The sequence below is a fragment of the Chelmon rostratus genome, chromosome 16, assembly GCF_017976325.1.
Source record: "Chelmon rostratus isolate fCheRos1 chromosome 16, fCheRos1.pri, whole genome shotgun sequence".
Taxonomy (NCBI): domain Eukaryota; kingdom Metazoa; phylum Chordata; class Actinopteri; order Chaetodontiformes; family Chaetodontidae; genus Chelmon; species Chelmon rostratus.
This window is the reverse complement of record NC_055673.1, coordinates 4130739-4149923: the sequence shown is the minus strand read 5'-3', so window position 1 is coordinate 4149923 and position 19185 is coordinate 4130739. Positions and strand designations below refer to the sequence as shown.

Sequence of the window (19185 nt, the reverse complement as noted above, 5' to 3'; positions counted from 1 at the left end):
ATTTCCTGTCTGAAACACAGACAGAACCTCCTATCCGTGACTTCGTTGATGAAGAATATAAATAATGTAGTTTTTGTTTGAAACAAAAAGGAAGTAGTCATTCAGATGACCCAGTGAACAACAGGGTTTGATTTTGGGGAACAACATGTTTTAAAAGTCCTTCCCACTCACACAGGAAACATGTTTTGTAAGAGTTTGCTTTGAACCATTAACCATTTCTTTCACCCTCATTGTTGGTGAGTCACAACGGTAAAATGACTGACGATGATGTAGTATACTCTGATGTGAAGTTCATAAAATCGACGGGAAAAGCCACTGGTGAGTCTTCGATATAATACTTTATCACTTTAACTATCTATCGATCGATCTATCTCTGTCTGTTGATCTTCTGAATTTTAAACATTTAAATCCGCTTCCATGTCTAAGATTGCTGCCAGAGATTTCTAAGGAAAACCTGTTTCATTTGTTTGTTAGAGTTCGAGTGAAGTATGAACACTTAATCTTCTGCTTTATCAGTGACTGGCACACATTTGCAGCACTTTCATCCTCAGTTTGGTTATGTGACGCAGGGGAAGCTTTCCCACCGGCTGAAACCACGTACGCTGGAGTCAGGAAAACTGAGCCATCCACAGAGCTTCCTGGTGGGTAAAAACAGTGCTAAATAAAGAGACAGATGAACTGTTGCCTCCACTCAGTGGTCATCAGGAAGCAAACAGCAACCTGTCTCAACATTTTTCACTTTTTCCAGGATAAAAAAGCATTTTCTTCAATGAGCTTTCAGCATCAGACTCCAGAATTAGTGCTCTGTCTTTGGAAACTCTACTAAAATACAAAGAGTTCAACAACAACCTTTACAGCAAGATTTTATTGTGCATAATAAAATGTATCTGTAAATATACTAGGAATCATGCATCAGAAGCTGCCAGTGACATGAGCTTTAACTAATGTAATCAGAGCAAACGGTGCGACCACACCTTTATTGCAAAATTACAGTGTAGATTCATCAGGTTAAAATCAGGCTGTTTGAAATGTGATAACTTTAATTCTTGAACTATTTTCTGCTTTTCCTACAAATGAAGAATAAAAGACAAATGATCCACCACTAAGTGAAGCGAGGGGTTGTTGGGAGGTTCTGGTCGTTCACTGTAAAATGGGAAGAAGAAAGAAAGTCACGATCAAGAAAAAAGAGGAATATGAGAAAGTGACGTATGAAGGTTTTGCCATTTGGCATTTGCAAACTTCATGTTTCCGGTTAGTGTTTTTTTGCATGCTGTGGTTCCTGCTTCACATTCAACCAACCATGTTATATTTTAACCTCTCAAGCATGCAGAGACGCTACATAAACTTGAACTTGAAGTTATAGCAGTGACAGTCAGACATCAGCAATATATGAGCTCACATACTTTAAAAGCCACTGTGAATATCACAGTGTTACAAGCTCAGATGGATCTTTTCTGTTTAAACTCAACCATCCATCCATCCATCTTCTTCTGCTTATCCGGGGCCGGGTCGCGGGGGGAGCAGTCCAAGCAGGGATGCCCAGACTTCCCTCTCCCCAGGGACTCCGAGGTGTTCCCAGGCTAGCCGAGCGACATAGTCCCTCCAGCACGTACTGGGTCTTCCCTGGGGCGTCTTCCCAGTGGGAACACCCTCCCAGGAAGGCGTCCAGGCCCGAGCCACCTCAGCTGGCGCCTCTCGTCGTGGAGGAGCAGCAGCTCTACTCTGAGCTCCTCCCGAGTGACAGAGCTCCTCACTCTATCTCTAAGGCAGCGCCCCGCCACCATGCGGAGAAAACTCATTTCAGGCACTTGTCATGACACAGGAAGGTCACAACAGTAGGAACGTAGATTGACCAGTAAATCGAGAGCTTTGCCTTTCGGCTCAGCTCCTTCTTCACCACAACAGACCGATACAACGACTGCATTACTGCTGCCGTCCAACACATGCTGGAGGTCCTGAATTGAAGGAGCCAACAACACAACATCATCCACAAAAAGCAGAGATGAGATCCTGTGGTCCCCAAACCAGACTCCCTCTGGCCCTTGGCTGCGCCTAGAAATTCTGTCCATAAAAATAATGAACAGAACCGGTGACAAAGGGCAGCCCTGCCGGAGTCCAACATGCACTGGGAACAGGTCTGACTTACTGCGAACCAAGCTCCTGCTCTGGTTGTACAGAGACCGAACAGCCCGTAATAGAGGGCCCTGGACTCCATGCTCCTGAAGCACCTCCCACAGAATGCCAAGAGGGACACGGTCGAATGCCTTCTCAGTCCACAAAACACATGTGGACTGGTTGGGCAAACTCCCAAGAACCCTCGAGCACCCTGCAGAGGGTATAGAGCTGGTCCAGTGTTCCATGACCATGATGAAAACCGCATTGTCCCTCCTCCGAGGTTCGAATATCGGCTGAATTCTCCTCTCCAGTACCCTGGAATTGACTTCACCAGGGAGGCTAAGGAGTGTGATCCCCCTGTAGTTGAAGCACACCCTCCGGTCCCCCTTCTTAAATAGAGGGACCACCACCCCTCAGTATATCAACACATCTCTCTCAACTCTCTCTCTCAACTTTAGACAAAAAAAGTTCAATCTTCATTTTAAATAATCCAAATTTTATTATTGCAGTAGTGGAATTTTACTATTTACAAATTTGAGATACTTGTACTTTCTAGTCCTACTTTGCTACTTTTCAGAGAGAACGATTGTACTTTTTATTTCAGTACAATTGTCTCACAGTGTTTTCTGACAGTTACTAGTTACTTTATTATTAAGATTTTTGCACAAAGAACAGACAAAGATCTTATAAAATATGATGTTTTGTTTCAAGACCCCAATTCCAAAAAGTTGGGATGCTGTGTAAAACATAAATCAAACAGAATGTGATAACTTGCTGATCCTTTTGACATTTACTCAACTGCAAACAGTACAAAGACAATAGATTTAATGTTTGAGTTTCATTGATTTTGGTAAATATCTGATTATTCTGAATTTGATGCAGCAACACATGCAGCAACAAAAGACTGGGAAAGTTGTGCAACGCTCCAAAAACACCTGTTTGGAACATTCTACAGGTAAACAGGTTGATTGGTAACAGGTGATAGGATCATGATTGGGTATGAAAGGGGCATCCTGGAAAGGTTCAAGCTAGGATGGAGCGAGGTTCACCACTTTGTGAACACATGATTGGATAAAGGAGATTAATACATGGACTCAGGAACACTTTGTAAAATCGTTTACTGCCTGCAAACACAGTTTGTTTGTAAATGACTTCATTCTGGATTTGGATCAGGGTTATGAATAAAACATCCAAGTACAGTATAATCACATGGCTGTGTCATGGTCCCAGCGAGTGAACCTTCTTTTCAATTAGAGACCTTTCACACACACATGGTTCAGCAGGAGAAATCTAACTGAGTAACTCAGTGTAATTAGGGAAACTAGCTTTTATTAGTTTACTGGTTTACTTAAGTGCATGTAAACACATTGTGTGTCTCCAGCAGGCTCCCAGCAACAGGCAGTGCCAAATGGAGGGTCAAAGATCACATCAGAGAGAGTGGCCATAGCAGTTCTCAGTGCTCTCCTGGCTGCTGCTGCTATTGCTCTTGGCTTTACCTGTGAGTTAGTACAGAACTGGAGGTCCTTCAGCTGACCTCAGTTCGGGTTTTTGTTTGTTTGTTTGACAGAAACATGTACACGAGAGCAGCTTGAAGAGAAGTGAATCTCAGAACAACACTGAGATTTGCATTGTGTTTGTTTGATGTATTTATGTTAACTGATGTTGGAAAATGATGACATCTTTTTGCGATCCAGAGTGCTCCATTGTAAGAAATGTGGGAATGATTCTCTTCTGATAAACAGACTTCTGCTCATCATCAGGCACTGACGAGTTTACCAAACGAGTGTTTGACCTTTACTAACTTTATTTTTTTTCTTTACCTTATTTTTTGAAATCAGCTCACAAAAACAGTCAAACCATGGAAGAGCTCCAGAAGTTGACGGCGGTGAACAAAAATCTCACAGGTAAACCTGTCAGAGTTTGTTGTTTGAAACTGTCTTAAAGGTTCCGTCCACAAGTCAACTTCAGGTGATGCGTCATATCAATCTAGACACTCATCTGACTGTACCATGAAAGACTCCTGTTCACTGTTCAGGTTTTCAAATAAAAGAAAATCCCATTGAAAGTCACATCTTTTTGTCCTCTTTCATAACAGGGAGACACTGTGAAGTAAAAACCTGCAACTTGTCCACAACGTGCCCACAACCTCCAGACAGCAAAATACGTAAGTGATGGATTTTGCTTTTCTAACATGTTTGTGTCCTCGGATGATGCTTAAAGAAACAGTGATGGATTGACAGATAGTCCTACAAGAAGTCAGATCGGCAATCTACTAAACACCTGTGAGGCAAAACTTCTCACCTCAAAGTTGCTGCCGCTTCCAATTTACATGTAACTATAAACAGCGATTTGTTGCACCTGACTGAAGCCTTTGCTCTAATCTCTTCAAAGCTGTGACATGTCTGAAATGTCAAGAAGGCTGGGAGAAACATGGAGGACACTGCTATTATTTCTCCACCAATCGTTTACTCTGGAATAGGAGCAGAGAAGAATGCCGACGTAAAGGAGGAGATCTGGTTCAGATAGACAGCAAAGAGGAGCAGGTATATCACACTGCCGCAGGTTCATGGAGCTAACTGGCCACATCCTGATGTGTCTGCATTAGTTAACATGATCTCTCTGCACATTTAGTCATTCCTGGCGATGAAACTGCAAGACAAGATGAACTTTCCTGAGGACAAGTTCTGGATCGGACTGACAGACTCACAGGAAGAGGGTGCATGGTTGTGGGTAGATGGCTCACCGCTGAACATCAGGTTTGACTGTTGTTAGCATCTGTTGTCAGTTTCCGAAATCAATGTTGCCAGATTTATTGAAGCAGTTCTTTCTGTTCTCTGTCTCTTAGTTTGGCATTTTGGAGCGACAGAGAGCCAGACGACTGGAAAGGGGAGGATAAAGATGGAGAGGACTGTGCAAGGATGGGAGAGAAAGGATCATCAGACCTGAACTCTTGGCTTGATAAATCCTGCAAAATGTCTCAGAAAAGCATTTGTGAGAAATCAGCAGAAACTGGACGTATACAGTGCATCTGAAATAAGGCTGAACTGAAGTCGCACTCTGCCCGTAAACAACCTCAGTACTAGATAATATAGAGCTAAGCTATTTTTATTCAGGTAATGTAAATAAATAAATTAATAAATAAACTAACCATTAAAATACTTGCTCAACAGTTAATGAGGAGACCATAATAATAGATAATTAGTGGTTGAGGCAATATTTAGATTTTTCTGAAGTAAAAGTATCCTGTTGCAAGAAGTCCTGCGTTGTAAATATTACTCAAGCTAAAGTATGTATCATCAGGAAATTATTCAATTAAAAAATGTCCCCTGTCCTCTATTATTGTATCTGATATCATTAGATTATTAGAATTCATGCATTCATGTGAAAGCAGGATCTTAATGCTGTAGCTGGTTGAGCTGGGGCTCATTTGATGATGATTTTCATTGTGGGTGAATCTGTTATTTATTTTCTCAACGGATCAAACCTGAAAATGATTTAAAAAAAATAAAATAAAGCAGCAAATCTTCACATTCATGACGCTGGAACGATGAAATGTTTTTTGCATGAAAAATGACTCATAGCTGCCAATTATTTTTCTGTCAATCGACTAATTGATTCATCGAAAACCTGTTTTTGATTGTATTTGTACAAACTGTTAGGTAGTTTAATTTAAAACAAAACGTTCTGTCTTATCAGATCTGTGTAAGTTTTGTGTGCAAACATCTTAATTTATAAAGTAACTAGTAACTAAAGCTGTCAAATAACTGTTGTGAAGTAGAATAATTCCCTTTGAAATTTAGTGAAGGAGAAGTACAAAGTGGTATGAAGAGGAAAGGCTCAAGTAAAGTACAAGTACTTCAGATCTGTACTAAAGTAAAGTACTTGAGTAAACGTACTTAATTAGATTTCACCATTGCAAAGAGCAGACAGTGAGAATGGTCAGTGATTGTGTAGAAGGAGCTTTTTACTGTGCTTCTTCATATTTGCCGCCTGTAGAAATGCATTAAACTGTTTACAATCATAGACTGTCTTATTTTGTTGTGTTTGTAACTTTAAAGCACGTAGCGAAAAATTCATTTTGTCCTTACTGAATCTAAACAGCTTCAGTCTGTTAATAGCTTGCTGGTGTTTGCTCATCATACAGACAGAAACTGCATTCTGCATTAAGGAGTTTCTTCAGCTACACAACCCACAAATGCTGTGTGGATTTTAGTCAAAAGCCACATTTCCCAAAGTGAAATTAAATGATAGAATTTAGGTTATTTTTACATGAACTCCAACCGTCACCATCTTTTGCATAAGTGAGCGGAGGCACTCCTGTTACATGTGAGCAAACTTGACAAAAAATTTAATTTAGATATTTCTGTTTAATGCAGATTTCAACAATACATCCATTTAATTGATCTATAGTATGAAGTGTATCAATCACACTGCTTCTGAATATGAATCAGCAGTTGGAAGAATGCAAACATTACCCATAGTTTGATCATTTTTTTCATCACAGCGTCTGCTTTGCTTCCCTTAATAATTTTCTGCAGACCTTCTAGACATTTGTGGCTTATTTTAAGATGTTAACAGCATGAAAAGTGTTTGAGAGTAGAATTTAGATTATTGTTTCATCATGTAATAATGTGAGTGGCTCCATGACTGTGACAATTCAAGAATCCACACCTCTGTATTGTTCAGCAGACGTTCAATAACAACACAGCTGTTGTGATTGGCTATCAACCCTTACAAAGAAAGATAGATAAATTAATAATAATTTCTCTTCATCTAAATTAATGTAAATGGAAATAAATATTCAAACATAACAAAAATAGGATTTTGAGGAACAAGACCTGATCAGATAAAGCCTCCTCCTCATCTCTGAGTCTGACAAGCAAAGCCAAGAACAGCAGAAGTTGTGCTCGTCAAAAGAGGAAGTTGAGCGTGTGCTGTTCATTAATTCTGAGTTAAAACGCCTGAAAAAGAAAAGGCTGAAGCGTCAGCGGTGAGTATTAAACATGTGGCTTCATCTATTGCTACATACTGTCCGTCGGTCTGTTCAAATCGATCAGTTAAAAAAATCAATTGCTGCTAAAGCTTGAGAAGAAATATCAAATATTTCCACAAGGACTTTTTATTTGCTCTAACTGTAAAATCTGAAATTTTAAAGAACATTTGTCTTTTGGTTTCTGTCACAGAGGAAGTTTTCTCAGCACTTTTTCTGAAGTCGGGATCTGGAAAATTCACATGATGAGCCATCCAGACGGCCACGACGAAGGTAATAACCCCTGATGGAATGTAACTAAGTGCATTTACTCGAGTACTGCACTTCAGTACGTTTTTGAGGTATTTGAGCGTTTTTCCTTTATTCCTACTTTTTCTTTACTCCATTTCAGAGGGAAATATTGTGCTTTTTACTGCATGTGTTTGTGCGACAGCTTTGGTGACTTTGCAGTTCACAGTTATTTCAAAATATAAATCATTAAATAAATTATTATACATTGTTCGAGACGAAGCAGCAGTAGATTAAGAAGTTAAAATTAGCTCCACTTGTACCACCTGCACATTAGTGACACTTGCACATTAATGCATCCATAATCAGTCCAGTAATATAATGTATATAGAACTCTGAAATGAGCCATTCTGCATAATAACTTCTTTTACTTTTAGTACCTGAAGTAAGTTTTGTTGCTAATACTTCTCTGCTTTTACCTGGGTAAGGTTTTGAATGCAGGACTTTTCTTTGGACAAAGTACAGGTCACAGAGCACAGCACAGGTCATGACACAAACTGTGTATTCTTGCATAGAAACAGGGTATCTGTCGATAACATTAAGAAAACTGGGGCCACCTTCAGTGATATAAATATAGAATAACATTTAGTTAATGGAAAATAAATTGATTTTTTTAAACCTTATGTATGACTCCTCTTTTACTGGAGTGTCCTATTTGCAGTGGGACTGTTAAAACTTGTACATGCAAGATAAAACACAACATTACAGCTAAAAGGTGATCAATGAATTAACTAAACCAGTCCCGTTCAGCTGATGGTCGAGCTTCCATGATTCAGGAAGACTACGAGTGACTTGAAAATGTGCCAAATAAAGCGTTCTTTGAGGTTTGTCCAGTTTGTTTGGTACAAAGTGTGTACTTGTAAGGACTTATGAAAGAAGGCGGAAGTGTAGTTTGGGCTGATACAGGAGACAGGTTTTAAGTCTTCATCTGGGAAAAGAGGTCGTTCTGTGTGTGTCCATGGCATACAGATGTTCACATTTTTTGTAAAGGACACAATGATGAGAAGCTGTCACCATCAATGGATCACTTTGATCAAAGGGGGTCTACAATAGAGTTGATGTGTGCGTATAAACTGCACAATCACACCTGGAATTGGAAGAAACTGCATCACTGATTTCTGCTATTTTCACTGCAATACTTCCTGTTACAATAAAGGAAGCCAAGGTTGAGGTCTAGCCACTCAAATGTCAAAATACTTTATTTTAAAAGCGGTCAGTTGGAACATAGACACACGTAACCAGCCCTGAAAGATTCAGAGAAAATCATGTACTGGATTTTTCTTCATCTAAGAGCATCTTTAAGTTAATGAAATCTCCAGACCTACAGTAAAAGATGGTTAAAGTGCCAATCAGAGATCTTCAAGGGGTTCAAATCAAATGCCATCTCTTTCTTTGCCTTTTGATCTCTCTTTGTTTCCCCTCTTTAAAAGAAAGAAACACAATCAACCACTGGGTCAAGAGCTGGTTAGTTAGCTGTAAAAATGGAGTGAAAAGAAGAAGTCCAGGCAGAAAACCCATGATGAACTAACCATGGAGAACAGATATATCTGAAAAAATGTGTAATTTGTTTCACAACAGGAAATGTGAGCATCAGGCCTGATCTTTAAGGCAGTGGCAGCTCTCTGCACTAACCAACAGCTGTGTGCAAAACTGCACAGAGCGGCAAGTGAAGCGGACCGACCGCCAAATGCACCAAAACGACACAAGTTCATCTTCTCGTGGTCTATTTAAAATCTCAAAATTTCTTTCAAATAATGACTCGAGGGTGTAGAAGTGCAGGATGCCAAATAATCTGGCATCGTTATACACTCAGTTGAAACAAAAAGAGCACCAATTAACACATTATGTCTCATTTTCGGAGCAAAAGACAAAGTTTGAAGATTAAACATTGTGCTTTTACAGGGGATTACATGCTGGATTGGATTATTTCTTGGGCAGTAGCAGAAACTTCCTGGAGTCCTATTGCCATCATGAGTTTGCCAGGCAACCAGTGGAGACTCTTAATTAGACTGTTAATTACTGAGCTTTAGAGGTGCTGATAGGTGGATTTTTTAGCAGTTGGATAGAGCCAAGCTAGCTGTTTCCCTTGTGTTTCCGGTCTTTAGGCTAAGTTAAGACTATAATGTTGGCATTGCATGTTTCTGCAAACCACAGATACGTGAAATTTGTACGTTTCACAGGGATCATACCAACATTTCTACAATAGGTATCAAAGTGACATAGCTCAGATTACCGGTCCATGTGTGAGAGCTGAGTTTCTCCTCAGGAGGAGAAGGAGGTGGCTGTGATGTGACAGCTGTTCGATATGACAGCCAAGCAGCGGACCATCGTTTGAACCACGTTTCTGTCGACAAAACCAGGAATTTTAAGGCAAAACATGATCCTTTCCAAACACAAACCAAGTGTTTTTTGTGCCTCAGCATGAGAGCACAACATAAAGCTGCAACCTGAAATGCAAAGAAACATTTTCGACATATCTCTGGTTTGCAGAAAAATGGGCTGCAATGGCAGCACTTATTCTGCTGACTGGGTTGGAAAATGTGCTAAAGCAGCTGAGAGATACAAAACTTTAATACTAACTTTTAAAAGTTAAAAGCAGTCTGTTATTTGACTGATTTCTCAGCTATTGGAAAGCCTGTATGGGTGTTCATGTTATTGTGTCCACTCTGTACATAGCTGTGCTTATTCTCACATCCCTTTTACAACTCGGTCTCTTCTACCTGTTGAACAGGTGAAGCTCCAGCCTCCCAACAATGCTCAGGGGCAGATGGAAGGTCAAAGGTCACATCAGAGAGAGTGGCCCTGCTGGTTGTCAGTGTCCTCCTGGCAGCTGCTGTCATTGTTATCTGCCGTCTCTGTAAGTGTGGACTGATGTAGGTTGACTTTGGAAAGATCAGGAAGATCACTGTAAAAGTTTGGCGATCCAGTCACATTGTTGTTCCTTTTTTGGAAGTACCTCTTATTTCTGCAGATCAGAAATCACTCTGACTTCTTCTTGGAGGAACAACTGTTTATGATCAAACACTGACTAATTTTCCGATGAGTGTCTGACTTGCACTTACTTTTTTTTTTGATCAGCTGTTGCTAACATTCAAACCAAGAAAAGTCTCCAGACACTAAGAGATGAGCATGAAGCTGTAATAAGAAATCTCACAGGTGAGTCAGCAAGGTTTGGAAAATGTCAGTCTATAAGTTACAAGTCTGCTCTAACTTGCATTGCAACACAGCAAGATCTCCTGATTGTTGACCACTTGTTTCAGTTTAATTCCAACAAGCGACTGATCTCTGATAATAATCATAATGAAAAAGAGATCTCTCTTATTTTGCCCATGATTTGAACAATCTTTATTAATTTCCTGTTGAGGTTTAGCAAAGAGACAAAGGACTGATCAAGGTGAAATCTTAATCATTTTTCCTGACTGAAATACTCTCTGAAATAAAACTGTACAAGACGTTCCATCTTTTTTAGGAAGACTTTAAATTTTTATGTTGACATCTGACTGAAGTCTTTGCTCTAATCTCTTCAAAGCTGAGACATGTCTGAAATGTCAAGAAGGCTGGGAGGAACATGGAGGACACTGCTATTATTTCTCCACCAATCGTTCACCCTGGAATAGGAGCAGAGAAGAATGCCGACGTAAAGGAGGAGATCTGGTTCAGATAGACAGCACAGAGGAGCAGGTATATCACACTGCTGCAGGTTCAGGGAGCTCACTGGTGACATCCTGATGTCTCTGGATGTCTCTGCATTAGTTAACATGATCTCTCTGCACATTCAGTCGTTCCTGGCGATGAAACTGCGAGACAAGATGAGCTTTCCTGAGGACAGGTTCTGGATCGGACTGACAGACTCACAGGAAGAGGGTGCATGGTTGTGGGTAGATGGCTCACCGCTGAACATCAGGTTTGACTGTTGTTAGCATCTGTTGTCAGTTTCCAAAATCAGTGTTGCCAGATTTATTGAAGCGGTTCTTTCTGTTCTCTGTCTCTTAGATTGGCATTTTGGAGTGACAGACAGCCAGACGACTGGAAAGGGGAGGATAAAGATGGAGAGGACTGTGCAAGGATGGGAGAGAAAGGATCATCACACCCGAACTCTTGGTTTGATAAGTCCTGCAAAAGGTCTCAGAAAAGCATTTGTGAGAAGCAAAAATGTGGGGGAGTAAAATAATCTGGCGTTCAAGTGGACTGCAGGGACACAGAGCGGTGTTATATTTAACTAGAAAATTCCCCCTGGGAAATTTTGAAAGGGACACGGGGTGCGTTCGAGCCGACAAAATTATCTACGTTTTAAAGTTTGAATGAAGTCTCTAGGACAAAGTATGGCCGAGCAGCGGACAATTGAAAAAGGCTGAAATTTGAGGAAATTTCCCCATTCATTTCTTATGGGAAATTTATCGCAGTTGTTCGCGTCTTACGTCGGCCTTCGATGGTCATAGCTCGAAAACCGTAAGAGATATCAAAATGTGCCGAGGGTCATTTGGAGCCGACAAAATTATCTACGTTTTAAAGTTTGAATGAAGTCTCTAGGAGAAACTATGGCGAAGCAGCGGACAATTGAAAAAGGCTGCAATTTGAGAAAACTGCAGATATCAGAGGTAGTCAGTCCCTGATTAATGAATTGCTCTCAGCTGTGTTTCTGTGGCTTTCTCCTTGTCTGTCTCTGTTGATCACCTCAGCTGTCTGTGTCTGCTTCTCTCCTCTGCTTCATGTCTCTGTTAACATGAATTAATGAACTGAATCAATAAACATGAATGGAGCTAATGCTAACGGAGCTAACAGAGCTAACACTAACTGAGCTAACAGCTAAAGGTGCGAATATAGCTAACGGCGCTAGCGCTAACAGAGCTAACTGTGCTAACAGAGCTAACGGCGTTAACAAGGGGGCGGGGGGATGGGGTTTTCATTATGCATTTGTCTGTGTGTGTGTGTTTATGTATCTGTCGTTGTGTGTGACTGCGTATGTGTGTGTCTTCGTCTGTTTGTGTGTGTGTGTCTGCTTGAACTACACAAGCAGCCCAACCAGCTCCTACATGGAGATGTGTCTGGTATATGTGTGTCTGAATGTGTGTGTGTGTGTGTGTTTGTTTGTGTGCGTGTGTAACTTCTGCCCCACCTGCTGATAATTACCTCTCTACCTCTCCCACTTTTTACCTGTTCCTGTTCAGTTTTGACGTGCTTGTTTTTAATCACTTTTTAGCTGTTGGTTAGCCCTGCTTGTGTGTGTGTTTGTGTGACTACTGTCTCAACCTTTTTGGCAAAGCGCTTGGTGAAGCTGAGTTTAACTGTTTGTTGGATGGAGATTGTTTTCAAACAATGCCCTTGTTTTGACTGAGCTCGTTAAGATAATCATTCTCAGGCTTGTTGTCCTGCAGATGTGTGTGCATGGGTTATTGACCGGTGTGTGTGTAAATGACAGTTGCACCTGTTAAACTCTTCCCTTGAAAAGCGGCTTTTTCGCTGTCGGTTTCTTCCGAACAACTTGCGATTGTGTCAAAACCATAGCTGCTATCAAAAAACCGATTACACTGTGAGATGCGGACAAGTCTGGGCCAGATGTACGTGTGTTTTATGTCCAGATATTCTTTAGAAAAATGACAAAATGGTCGACTTAAAAAGACTCTGCGACTCAGAGAACAGGAGTTTGTATTGTATGCAGTGAGATTTGGGTTCGGCGAACCTCCTGAACTAAATCCTCTGGTGAGAGAACCGTACCTCGTATCAGAGTGTACTATAGATCATCGGACTCCCGAGAACTTCCTGAGTCCGGCCATCTCCTCGTTTTATTCCTGACACAACAACTTTTCGTTTTATGGCGATCTAAAGACAGGAGGCATTTCTGCTTTGCTCACAAAACAGCTCTGAATTTTAACATGGGACTTAATGGGAGAACAGGAGGGCGCTGGCTGCACAAAACGTCTCACTATTTAAATTCAGTAAGTCTCTCGGCTTTTTCGAGGACATCACACGAAAGAGGACAAGTTTGTCTACAAAATGAGCCCAAAATTATGCGTGTAGAGTGTAATTTGTGGCCGTAGCGACGAGAAAAAGAGAAGATTTTCAGATCGTTTTTAGACTCTGTGCCACTCTAGCACGCACTCTAGCACGAACATTCCGCGCAATACACACCCATTATAATCTCAAAATTTCCCGCCAAACGATCACTGTCATTGAACAGTGACTGATCAAAAACTATAGGACCAATCAAAATGTGGATGAACACACCAATAGACCAGACTTGGGTCTACATTTTAAAGTTGAAATGAAGTCTCTCGGTGAATGTATGCCTGAGCTACAGATGTTTGAAAAACTCCAATTTCAATCTTGTTTTTTTCGCCCGTCCCATTCATTTCTTATGGGAAATTTATCGCAGTTTTTCGCGTCGTAAGACGCGAAAAACTGCGATAAATTTGAGAAAAGTAATAGCACACCGATCCCGAACAATACGCACGTTTTGATATATAATTTGCGAGGGTTTTCTCAAAGCTGCGGGGCGAGTTTGAGGACGAAAACTTGGAGGAAGATGAAAAATAACTAGAAAATTCCCTCTGGGAAATTTTGAAAGGGACACGGGGTGTGTTCGAGCCGACAAAATTATCTACGTTTTAAAGTTTGAATGAAGTCTCTAGGACCAAGTATGCCCGAGCAGCGGACAATTGAAAAAGGCTGAAATTTGAGGAAATTTCCCCATTCATTTCTTATGGGAAATTTATCGCAGTTGTTTGCGTCTTACGTCAGCCTTCGATGGTCATAGCTCGAAAACCGTAAGAGATATCAAAATGTGCCGAGGGTCATTTTGAGCCGACAAAATTATCTACGTTTTAAAGTTTGAATGAAGTCTCTAGGAGAAACTATGGCGAAGCAGCGGACAATTGAAAAAGGCTGCAAATTGAGAAAACGGCAGATATCAGAGGTAGTCAGTCCCTGATTAATGAATTGCTCTCAGCTGTGTTTCTGTGGCTTTCTCCTTGTCTGTCTCTGTTGATCACCTCAGCTGTCTGTGTCTGCTTCTCTCCTCTGCTTCATGTCTCTGTTAACATGAATTAATGAACTGAATCAATAAACATGAATGGAGCTAATGCTAACGGAGCTACCAGAGCTAACACTAACGGAGCTAACTGTGCTAACAGGGCTAATAGAGCTAACGGCGTTAACAAGGGGGCGGGGGGATGGGGTTTTCATTATGCATTTGTCTGTGTGTGTGTGTTTATGTATCTGTCATTGTGTGTGACTGCGTATGTGTGTGTCTTCGTCTGTTTGTGTGTGTGTGTCTGCTTGAACTACACAAGCAGCCCAATCTGCTCCTACATGGAGATGTGTATGGTATATGTGTGTCTGAATGTGTGTGTGTGTGTGTGTGCGTGCGTGTGTGCCTGTGTAACTTCTGCCCCACCTGCTGATAATTACCTCTGCACCTCTCCCACTGTTTACCTGTTCCTGTTCAGTTTTGACGTGCTGTTTTTAATCACTTTTTAGCTGTTGGTTAGCCCTTTTTGTGTGTGTGTTTGTGTGACTACTGTCTCAACCTTTTTGCGAAACTGCTTTCTGAAGCTGAGTTTAACTGTTTGTTGGACGGAGATTGTTTTCAAACAATGCCCTTGTTTTGACTGAGCTCGTTAAGATAATCACTCTCAGGCTTGTTGTCCTGCAGATGTGTGTGCGTGGGTTATTGACCGGTGTGTGTGTAAATGACAGTTGCACCTGTTAAACTCTTCCCTTGAAAAGCGGCTTTTTCGCTGTCGGTTTCTTCCGAACAACTTGCGATTGTGTCAAAACCGTAGCTGCTATCAAAAAACCGATTACACTGTGAGATGCGGACAAGTCTGGGCCAGATGTACGTGTGTTTTATGTCCAGATATTCTTTAGAAAAATGACAAAATGGTCGACTTAAAAAGACTCTGCGACTCAGAGAACAGGAGTTTGTATTGTATGCAGTGAGATTTGGGTTCGGCGAACCTCCTGAACTAAATCCTCTGGTGAGAGAACCGTACCTCGTATCAGAGTGTACTATAGATCATCGGACTCCCGAGAACTTCCTGAGTCCGGCCATCTCCTCGTTTTATTCCTGACACAACAACTTTTCGTTTTATGGCGATCTAAAGACAGGAGGCATTTCTGCTTTGCTCACAAAACAGCTCTGAATTTTAACATGGGACTTAATGGGAGAACAGGAGGGCGCTGGCTGCACAAAACGTCTCACTATTTAAATTCAGTAAGTCTCTCGGCTTTTTCGAGGACATCACACGAAAGAGGACAAGTTTGTCTACAAAATGAGCCCAAAATTATGCGTGTAGAGTGTAATTTGTGGCCGTAGCGACGAGAAAAAGAGAAGATTTTCAGATCGTTTTTAGACTCTGTGCCACTCTAGCACGCACTCTAGCACGAACATTCCGCGCAATACACACCCATTATAATCTCAAAATTTCCCGCCAAACGATCACTGTCATTGAACAGTGACTGATCAAAAACTATAGGACCAATCAAAATGTGGATGAACACACCAATAGACCAGACTTGGGTCTACATTTTAAAGTTGAAATGAAGTCTCTCGGTGAATGTATGCCTGAGCTACAGATGTTTGAAAAACTCCAATTTCAATCTTGTTTTTTTCACCGGTCCCATTCATTTCTTATGGGAAATTTATCGCAGTTTTTCGCGTCTTACGACGCGAAAAACTGCGATAAATTTGAGAAAAGTAATAGCACACCGATCCCGAACAATACGCACGTTTTGATATATAATTTGCGAGGGTTTTCTCAAAGCTGTGGGACGAGTTTGAGGACGAAAACTTGGAGGAAGATGAAAAATAATAAGAAGAAGAAGAAGAAGAAGAAACGCGCGGGATAGTAATAAGTGACTCGGGGCTACGCCCCGAGTCACTGGCTCCTGCAGCTATTTCATAGCTGTAGGAGCCAGTGACTCGGGACGTTGCCCCGTGTCCCTAATAAGAAGAAGAAGAAGAAGAAGAAGAAACGCGCGGGATAGTAATAAGTGACTCGGGGCTACGCCCCGAGTCACTGGCTCCTGCAGCTATTTCATAGCTGTAGGAGCCAGTGACTCGGGACGTTGCCCCGTGTCCCTAATAAAGATCATTCAGTCATGATGCAGGTTTAGCCAGCTTGATCTTCTTGCTTTTTGCAACAATATAAACTCACACATTTTTTAAAATTTTGTCACAGACCACGTGAGTCACAAAGGAGTTTTAGACTGTCTGGTATGTTGTGTTCTATCTTTGCTCTTTTTCTGGTGGATTAGATGAAGCGTTTACAAAAAACGGTTTGACCGAAAAAGGACTGGAAACATCTATTGTTAAAAAAAAATATTTCGTTGGATGAATGAATAATTAAAATGTCACCTTTAATTAACTTATTGGTTTGCTGGTGTCCTGAGCATACAGGTGGAGATCGTATAAGTGGATTATGCTGTGGTGCAGGTTGTAGAAGATTTGATGGACATTGTAAAGCACAATTGACCAATAACAGAAGTGCAAGTTTTACAGCTTTTTGAAAATAGACAAATGTTTTATACTTAATAGAAAGAGATTATTGTCTCTTAAACTTAAGGTAGATAAAAGTTTCCCTGCAAACAAAACTTGAACTTCTTAGGAATTTGTTTTAGTAATAAACCACAAACATAAACTAACCACAAGGGGGCGGAAAAATCACTTTTACATTTATGCAGGATTATCTTATTATTATTATCTGTATTAATATTGACTTTGGAGACAACAGTAGGCCATATCATCAGGTCATATATATCAAGTGTGCTGATTAATAATCACCTTATTTTGTGTACATGCACTATAGCAGCACAATATGCAACGACATCTGTCCCTGATGCTCTAGTCCATTTTATTCTTTGCTCTGCTTCACACGTGAGAGATGGAGCAGGCCCATTGCTGTACATGAAACAAACACATTCATTTTATTGCTAAAGAATCAGAATCAGCTTTATTGGCCATACAAGGAATTGGACTCAGTTGTTTTCATGGCTTTCTGTGCTTCCCCAGGAAAAGACAGAACAGCTAAGAACAAGGACAACAAAGCTGAACAAACAAAGGCAAGGAACAGAAAGGACTATTATAAAAAGTACCAATGACCAACAACATGAATAAAATGTCTCTATAAGTGAAGTGTTATTGTATATAATATTCTAAACTAGATGAAGTGATCGGGGTCCAAGCAGATTTCGAGCATTTGTGCACTTCTGTCTTACTCATTGTGGTCATCACGATATGCTGGTGCTCCGCTGAGGCAGATAAATCTACCTTCAGAGACATTTGTTTATGAGCTTCAGTGCAGACGTGCTTCACACAACTCCACCTGCTGCTGGTTCTGATAAAAAAGCATTGGCTTGGTTTGATGTATCCGCATCAGTAAAAGCTGTGTGTGCAACCCTGTGCTGAAATCAATTCCTCTCTGGTAATAAACTGAAATGTTTTGTATTGAAACAGATCTGGAAAGTGTTAAAATCAACCAGACACACTATAGTTGTCTGAGGGAGACTAGCTGGAAACAGCAGTAACTTCTGTAATGAAAAGGCCCAGCTAAAATGGATTTGACCCATCCAATCCTGAATGACAACAGACTGTTTAGGCGTTTCACTGGGGAGCCAATAATATGTAGTTTCAGCTGATACAAATAAATAGCAAAATCAAGTATAGAAATACTCTATTACAAGAAAAAGTCCATCAGTATTTGCATAAAAAAAAGCAAAAGTAACATTCATTATGCAAAATGGCCCATTTCAAAAATAATAAATAGTACATCATTGGATTAGAATTAACCAATTGGAAATTACATTTCTGTTTGAAAATGTGTCTTTTTAATTATTTGTGCATAGCTGTAGATGTGTAACTCAGACTAATGTTCTGCTGGTTAACAGATAATAAGATCACGAGTTGTTATAAATGAACAAGATAGATAGCCTGTGAGATCTTGTGATGAACTTTCATCATTTCATCATCAGATTCTTTGGCCATCCTGACTAGTTACGGTTGCTAGGTTCTCTGAGCGCTTCGGTTTCCTTCCACTATTACAAATAAATTCAATGACAACAAAAACAAATCGATTGGAAATTGCATTTCTGTTTGAAACTTTCTTTTCTTTCTTTGCTGCATAACTGTAGATGTTTGATTCAGACTGATGTTCTGCTGGTTAAAAGATAATAAGATAATGAGTTGTTATGAATAAACAAAGTAGACAGATAACTGTCAGTGCTGTGCCATCCGTTTTTAGAAGACAACATAAAACCAGAATCAGCAGCAGTTCAGTCATGATGTGAGCTGCCTCTGTCCGAGGTGCTCAATGTTTCTCAGCTCTTTCTTCTGCTTTTTGGTTTCAGTCAGAAGAATCGATTTTATCGGCAAGTAGGTTTTCGGATAGGATAAATTGGCCTTGGCGTTTTGGTGCATAACGATAAATATGGAAGTGAGACAATATAAAAAATGAGTACTGCAGGTTAAGATGCACCAACAGGAAATAAGATATTGACAAAAAAAACATGAACACTGTTGACACTCAGGGTTTGGCTTGCATATATTTAATCATACTAAAACTGATCAAACCTGATCTTTTAACAGTCATCTTCACTCACTGTTTCACTGGGCTTGAAGGCCTAAACATCCATTTGCTGCTTAAATCATGACAAAATGCATTGCATTCATTAAGTCATTTGTTATTTAGTTTTGAAGTTAGTTTTGTGTAGTGATTAAGGCCTAAACTGCAAGCCGATTTCTAAAAGGGGTAACAGTCAGACTGTGACGCATCAGTGGTGAAAACAAATGTCCACTT

The 19185-nt window shown here is 40.5% G+C and overlaps 2 protein-coding genes across 3 annotated transcripts; both read left to right on the top strand.

Annotated features, from left to right (window-relative positions):
- Positions 1-204: 204 nt before the first annotated feature.
- Positions 205-6124, top strand: LOC121619753 (C-type lectin domain family 4 member A-like). Of its 2 annotated transcripts, none has more exons than XM_041955635.1 (8): positions 205-318; positions 570-641; positions 3500-3613; positions 3954-4019; positions 4211-4279; positions 4507-4658; positions 4747-4871; positions 4961-6124. In XM_041955635.1, exons 1-8 carry the CDS (start codon positions 255-257, stop codon positions 5145-5147), a joined length of 849 nt encoding a protein of 282 aa, XP_041811569.1. In that variant the 5' UTR covers positions 205-254; the 3' UTR covers positions 5148-6124. The 2 variants fall into 2 exon arrangements, with proteins under 2 accessions (XP_041811569.1, XP_041811568.1); XM_041955634.1 differs by having other exon boundaries at positions 3497-3613.
- A 1125-nt stretch (positions 6125-7249) lies between these two features.
- LOC121619773 (hepatic lectin-like) lies at positions 7250-18966 on the top strand. The gene is made up of 7 exons (XM_041955657.1): positions 7250-7378; positions 10125-10250; positions 10472-10549; positions 10923-11074; positions 11173-11297; positions 11387-11609; positions 16474-18966. The coding sequence occupies exons 1-6, from the start codon at positions 7348-7350 to the stop codon at positions 11562-11564; spliced, it is 690 nt and encodes a 229-aa protein (XP_041811591.1). The 5' UTR covers positions 7250-7347; the 3' UTR covers positions 11565-11609; positions 16474-18966.
- The last annotated feature ends 219 nt before the right edge of the window (positions 18967-19185 follow it).

Bases quoted from the DNA above. Each gene is read 5' to 3' on its own strand.
- LOC121619753 (XM_041955634.1), top strand. From the start codon at position 255: ATGACTGACGATGATGTAGTATACTCTGATGTGAAGTTCATAAAATCG. The intron at 642-3,496 runs GTGGGTAAAAAC...GTGTGTCTCCAG, and splicing joins GCCATCCACAGAGCTTCCTG to CAGGCTCCCAGCAACAGGCA. The intron at 4,659-4,746 runs GTATATCACACT...CTGCACATTTAG, and splicing joins TAGACAGCAAAGAGGAGCAG to TCATTCCTGGCGATGAAACT.
- LOC121619773 (XM_041955657.1), top strand. From the start codon at position 7,348: ATGATGAGCCATCCAGACGGCCACGACGAAG. The intron at 7,379-10,124 runs GTAATAACCCCT...CCTGTTGAACAG, and splicing joins TCCAGACGGCCACGACGAAG to GTGAAGCTCCAGCCTCCCAA. The intron at 11,075-11,172 runs GTATATCACACT...CTGCACATTCAG, and splicing joins TAGACAGCACAGAGGAGCAG to TCGTTCCTGGCGATGAAACT.